The sequence below is a fragment of the Cinclus cinclus genome, chromosome Z, assembly GCF_963662255.1.
Source record: "Cinclus cinclus chromosome Z, bCinCin1.1, whole genome shotgun sequence".
In the NCBI taxonomy this organism is placed as follows: domain Eukaryota; kingdom Metazoa; phylum Chordata; class Aves; order Passeriformes; family Cinclidae; genus Cinclus; species Cinclus cinclus.
This window is the reverse complement of record NC_085084.1, coordinates 37,067,733-37,074,114: the sequence shown is the minus strand read 5'-3', so window position 1 is coordinate 37,074,114 and position 6,382 is coordinate 37,067,733. Positions and strand designations below refer to the sequence as shown.

Below are 6,382 nucleotides of genomic sequence, written 5' to 3'. Positions count from 1 at the left end.
TATGATCTCCACTCCTCCTCAAGAGGAGGAGAATCTTCTGTGTCAGCATATTACAGGAATGTAAGAGAGCCTCTTCCCTTGCTATGCATAGCTACAAGGACCACAACACCCAAAACATGGGGAGAGACACAGGGTGTCCCATTACCTCCTGGCTTCAGGAGGAATCCTGTGTGAAGACTGGGGAGCCAGGAAGACAATGACTGGGCAGAGTGTCTCCTGTCTTTGCTCCAAATGGTGTTTTCCTGATATAAGTGTATAATTCAACCAAGTTTCAGCCCAATGCACTCATCTGTTTTCAACTACCTTTTGTCTGTCTCACAAGGTCAGAGAAAAGCTGCCCAGAAATTAAGAAAAACATATATATTTCCAGCTTTAGGAAAGAAAGATGTTTATTGCAGAGGAAAACAGGCTATGAGAAAAACTTTCAGACTAAAAGTAACAGTGCAAAGGGTGATAGGGTTTATGGGGTGCAGTAAAAAGCCCAAGCTGGGCTTCTCCAGACAGCTAAATATCATGGTGGGTGTTAGCTTTGCAATGCCACTCACATTTATACAAATAAATTTATTTCAGAAGCACAGATGGATGCTGGACTGTACAACTGAACTGTAGTGTGGCAGATCACTGTGAAGCCTTCCAGGGGCCCAAGTAAAACAGCCTGTTTGCAGAGAGACCAGGGGGCTCATAAGACACAGGCAACTCCCTAGGGGCTGCCTCTGTATCCTAGAAGAAGCATAGAAAGCAGAGTGACAAGGAGAATATGGGCTTTATGACTCTCAAGAAAGCAGCTGCTCAAAATGACTGTGCTGTACTTATCAAGTAAGTGAGGTAAAGGTCAAAGTAAAAAAATATCCCCAAAAAATCAGAAAGTTAATACAGAATATGTGGGATGTATTCATTATCCTGGTGGTCATTTTCCAGAGGAGTATTCAACTCTTCTAGTACATCTGCTTCTGCTGGCTTCAGCACATCCTCTTCACCTATGAGGCATGTAAGAGACAGATAATTTCATACTGGGTTCTCATGCATTACCCCTCTGTCCCATGTTAAAGACACCTTGGTGAGTCTCCTGCGATTGCCTGGAGAAGCTGTTAGGCAGCTCATTGTGGATTGTCTGCTTTTCAAAGGCAGTCCCAGCTGGGGAAGGGAGTTGGAGAAGGTAAATCACTGGTGGGTTTAAATCCAGAGGCAATAACCATAACCCTGGTGATTGCCCATTTCAGGACCTCAGGGCTGGAGGCTGGACACCCAGCCCAGAACCCAGGACACAGATTAGCTTTTTTCCATGGCACAAGGCCACACCACATGCCTTGCAGCAGCAGGCCTTTTCTTCCCACTGCACAGACATTGCTGGAAATGTAGTAGTTGAGGGTTGCAATCACCTCTGAAGGAGATCCTAGGTTTTCCTGGTTTTAAAGTTACCTGCATGTTTGATCCACTGACTGCTAAATTGAAAGTATTCGACTCTTCCCATGCAAGATCTGGGAGCAGCTCCTGCTGCGGTAGCTGTAAGTTGATTTTTTGAGCCCAGACACCAGCCTGCCATTCAGACCTCCATGCCTCAGTCCTGGCAGGTTTCAAGGGTTTAGTTGTCTGCAGACACCCCCTCCTTGTCCCAGTGCCCACTCTTCTCTCCCACCATCTCAGTGTCAGTACTGAAACTGGATGGACTGTGGACAGAGCATGTCTGAGCTTTGGCTCCCCCAGCCAGTTCTGACCACAAAAAACACATCTTCTCTCCACAGAGAAGAGACCTTCAGAGATATCCCACTGTGCTAATATGGCTCTTGGCAGAACCACCGAAGTATTCAAGGCCAAGGAGTTATTAAGGACCAGGTCTACAACCCCATCCCAATGACTGGCAATAGTGGACTTGTTATCACTCCCCTGGACTTGGAGAGAGCTGTCCATCCCCACAGTCCCACCATCCCTGCCCCCCTTTCTCAGCTACCCAAGTTTTGTGGGGTAGGGACCCGTGCCCTGGAGATGTTGTGGGATCGTTGTGGATAAGGTGGGCACCCTTGGCTGGTAGTCCTGGAAAGGCAGCACTGCACTGCTCCCCAAGCCACCACGGGGCCAGCAGCTCTGCGGCAACTCACCAGCAGGGTCCAAGCTCTTGTCTGCCAGCTCCCCTTCCACTGTCACTGCTTGCATCCCACCAGCCATGTTCTGGATGGTCAGCATAGGTGGCTGCTGTTGATACACTGGTTCAGGCAGTGCTGGCTCAGTGGGCACTGGCTCAGCCTTCTCCTGTGGGTCAGGCTGGGGGTCCACTGCTGGCTCTGACTCCAGGACAGCCTTCACCACTGTCTGACGGCCCCGTCCTCTTTTGGCTCTTCTGGGTCTCCTTTGCTGTTCGCTCTTATAGTCTCTGCCAGGGGATTTCAGAGGGATGTTGACTTAGGAATAGGACAAAGGACTTTCCCTTCTGCTCTCAGGCAATTTTGCTGGGTACCCCTGTTGTGACTGTGACCCAGTTCATCCTGGCAGAAACTGCAATTCTGCAGCCCTTCTCCTGAGCCTTGCACAACAGCCTTTTGCACCTGAACCAGTGGGCAGGACCTTGGGCAACAAATTTTTCCTCAGCCTCACATTATGACTGAGGTTTTCTTGCCAGCCCCCCATCCATCTCTCCCCCAGTGCCTGTGTAGATCTTGCGCAGCTACTGGCCACAGGTCAGCTTTCCCCACTGAAGACTAATGGCTCTGTTATTGGCTGAGGATGGAGGGGCTGGGCCATGTCTGGGCTCAGGTTAAGTGCACCACAAAAGCAGTATGACAGAAAAAGCAAGATTTACCTCAGAACCCACTGAGCTGAATCTTTCTCCAGGGCTTCTGCTTTTCTTTTCCTGAGCAACTCCCGGTCCCTCAAGCGACGGGTTATGATGACATCTACAAAGATAAAGTGAGTGCTAACATGGCATTCCGCTCCCTCCCTGCCTGGTACTAGGGCACTGCTGCAAGAGGCCATGTTTTTTTTTTGTCCCGGAGGGGTCTTGATATGAGACTACTTGAGCACTGTACTTCCAGCACAGCCTCAGTGGGTAGGATTTGATAACACAGCACCCAAAAATCCCAGGGTCCTAGCCTAACAATTACTCTAGATTTCCAGTTACAATTCCTTGGGGTGGTCCATGTCCAACCTACTCCCATACTGTAGGGACCTGGTGTGTTGTGCCTTTGATCAGACATAGTACAGACTACAAGATAATTCTACGTGTTAGCTCCATTGTTACCCTTTTTCCCAGACAGCTGGAACTGGCCATCACTGAAATTGAGATGTTTAGCTAACAATCAAGGAGAAAGCCCTGACCCACCAAACAGACAGTCCTTCAGAAAAGGAACTTTTGCCCTGTGGGGGCAAGGATGAGCCAGAGGGCACAGCTTTTTCCACACAGATGCTCACATGCACTGGGCTGAGACCTTGTGGGGAGATGGTGATCCAGCCAGAGACCAAGACAGGGCTAGTACACAACTGCTGGGGTTGAGAAAAATTGGTCCCAAACACAACATAAACAGGCCCAAGCTGGTCTGTAGCTGTGAGGAAGACCGTGGCAGGGCTGAAGAAAGGCTAACTGATCTGAGAAAGCTCCAATGCTGGCTTTATTATTTGGGCAGGACGTGCAGATTGTATACAGCCGCAAGCAGAGTGGAGCACTCTCCAGATCCCAGTCACCCGCTGACATGCCTTCTTTGGCCAAGGTAAGCAGTGTCCATTTCACAGGTTGCAGAGAGCTCCAAATGACTTCCCAAGGCAAAGGCCAGCCTAAAATATGGTCTGTACTTCACTTCTCCATGTCTTTGTCCTAAAAGACAGCAATCCCTGATGATTTCTAGCATAGACCCTAAGAGTTGATAATAAAAATTTGTCTCAAATCAAGCAGCATGAGACCTAATCCCAGGAGACAAAGGGAGCAACACTACTGCCCTGATGCCTTGAGGGAGAGGGAATTCTTCCCATATGTACACTGAAGAGATCACAAAAGAACTGATTTTCATAGTTTCAACAAAACCCACACAAGTGGAAAAGCAAAACTATGAACTGCTCCTTCCGAATGTAATCAAATCCAGCTCCTTTTCACAAAACGGCTCAACTCACACTGAGATCAGTGAAAAATTGTCATTTTGTTGTTCCCTTGATCAGATGGTAGAAGTGTCAAGGTGAGAAAGGCTTCTGAGGCTGAGTTGGGATTAGAGCTCTTTTATCCCAGGTATTTATTAAAAGCAGGAAATACTGTACTCCATGACAGGACAATGCAAAACTGACAGCAGGAGCCAGTCTTGGCCCAAAGTAGACTTTTACACAAGACACTTCTGATAATTAATAATAATCTTACAGAAATTTAGCTTGGAGAGTATTTATGTTGGTCTATGCTTCAATGCCTTCATCAAAGCAGAGTCAATTTTAAAGTTATATCTGACAGACCTGAACATTGTTCAGGGAAGTTGAGAATAACTCCAAGACAAATGGGAAGTTGTTCCTTGACATGAGGCAGTAACAGAGACAGTAGGGCTCAGCCAGCAGCAGATGACTCTGCATTCAACACAGAAAAAGGCAGTAAACTCCCTGGGAAGATGAGGTTACAAGCTGCAGTAGCAAGATCTGCACAGGGCCTCAGTTCAGCTACTGAAGTATGTAATCCCTTGCACATCCCACTTGCAGCCAAGGTAATTTTCTTCTCCTTTCAAAATGTCTTGAGAACTGTAAAAACAATTTTAGGTGCTTGCAATCGATCTCCTTCCCAGTCCATTCTAAGAAAACACCCTTCATTCACTTCTAACTAGTCCAAGAAAGCACTCCCACAATAGCTCCAAAGCTGTCACCTGCCAGCACTAAGCAGGAAAGATCACAGTAAAACATATGCATCCTGATGAAAAAATATTTACTAGAGGACACAAAGAAACAGCATTTAAATGAAAAGAGAAAAAAAATATCAAGCTATAAAAACAACAAGGCAGTACTGCCAGTCTGCGCACCAACAATTTACTGATGCTCTCTGAAGGACTTTAGTTGAAAAGCCCTTATATGTGCTTCTGCCTTTGTGACCTGAAACATAACATGCAAAAAGACACGTATTCACAGTTAAATGTGCATTCTCCATCCCCAAGCAGAGACTAATAATTATTAGTTCCCTTCTTAGAAACACTTGCTAACAAAAACTATGCTCTCCTCTCTCCAAAAACTCAACTTAGGAATGTTCTCATCATTACCTGGCACAGCATACTCCTCACAGTCTGCAGAGGTTGTCAGGGAAGAGTCCGAAGAAGAATGGACTTTGCCTAAACTCTCCATTGCTCTTTGCAGTTTTAATTGGAAAGCAGCTTAGTTCCCTGGAAACAGCATCGGGAGATACTGGTGCGGCATAATGAGAGCTTGAAAAAAAAATGCAGGCTGCCCGCCCCAAACCTCTTATCTGGCCAGACCACTGGGAGGGTAATAATATTCCCCTTATCGCAGTGCAAAGGTGTGTGAGTCTGTCCAGGATCTACTGTGTGGATTGCAAAACATGTTAGTGCTTTTATACTGCAAATAATTCCACTTCAGATAGGAAATTTATACTCACTGCTGCTAAACTCTGACTCAAAAGCTCTCCTTTGTAGTGGACATGGCAGGGCAGGATGTGGCACTGTCTCACTGCTGCTTTCCAGAGTGAGATGCAGAGACACGTTCTTAGTCCTTAAGGACCCCTTGAGAGGTCTGAAACGGGACATATGCTGTCTGAAGGTGTTTACATAGGATCCTGGCAGTGCTGGTGGGAAAGGACACCCTCCAGCTCCCCTCACAGCAGGACTGCCTGCTTCACAAGGTCAGGATGGCTGTGCTGTCATATTCCCCCTAAGAATGGAGACTGTCACAGCCATGTTACCTGTCCAAGAGCTGCATCAGCTTCCTGGGATCCAGACAGAATAATAAATCCATGCCAGCCTGGCTGTGCATATTGAGGACTGCCTAATGATTCTTCGGTCCAGTCCCTGGTGGATCAGGACTATGAACAAAGCACTTCACTCACAGAGCAGGATGGCAGTGGGTAGCCCCAGTAAAGCCAGTGGGAAGACCCAGCCATTCCCTTGATTTCCTTAAGTGGCTGCTCATAGCTGCTGGTAGCCCCTTGCACCCCCATCTCTGCCTGGCCTGCAGGCTTGTGCAGCCTCTGTAGGATCATCTGCAGGGCCAGAATCACTGCAAAAGGGAAACTGCTGCTTAGTACAAAGGCTTCCATTCTGAGAGCCTGTTCCTTGCCCTGTGGGAATGGCCAGGCCCCTGGACCAGTGCATGTGAGATGAGGGGGAATCTTGGCCTCTCCTGAAAATTGCCTTCATAGTTTCTTATGCCAGGATAGAACAGAAAAGCTCAAGCTTATATGGTGTTTAACAACTCTCACAGA

At 47.4% G+C, this 6,382-nt stretch overlaps 1 protein-coding gene across 1 annotated transcript; it reads right to left on the bottom strand.

The window, feature by feature from the left end:
- Window positions 1-371: 371 nt before the first annotated feature.
- On the bottom strand, window positions 372-5,389 carry HEMGN (hemogen). Its single transcript, XM_062513266.1, has 4 exons — window positions 5,208-5,389; window positions 2,795-2,888; window positions 2,097-2,368; window positions 372-977 (listed from the first exon to the last, which is right to left on the bottom strand). The coding sequence occupies exons 1-4, from the start codon at window positions 5,287-5,289 to the stop codon at window positions 868-870; spliced, it is 558 nt and encodes a 185-aa protein (XP_062369250.1). The 5' UTR covers window positions 5,290-5,389; the 3' UTR covers window positions 372-867.
- Window positions 5,390-6,382: the final 993 nt, after the last annotated feature.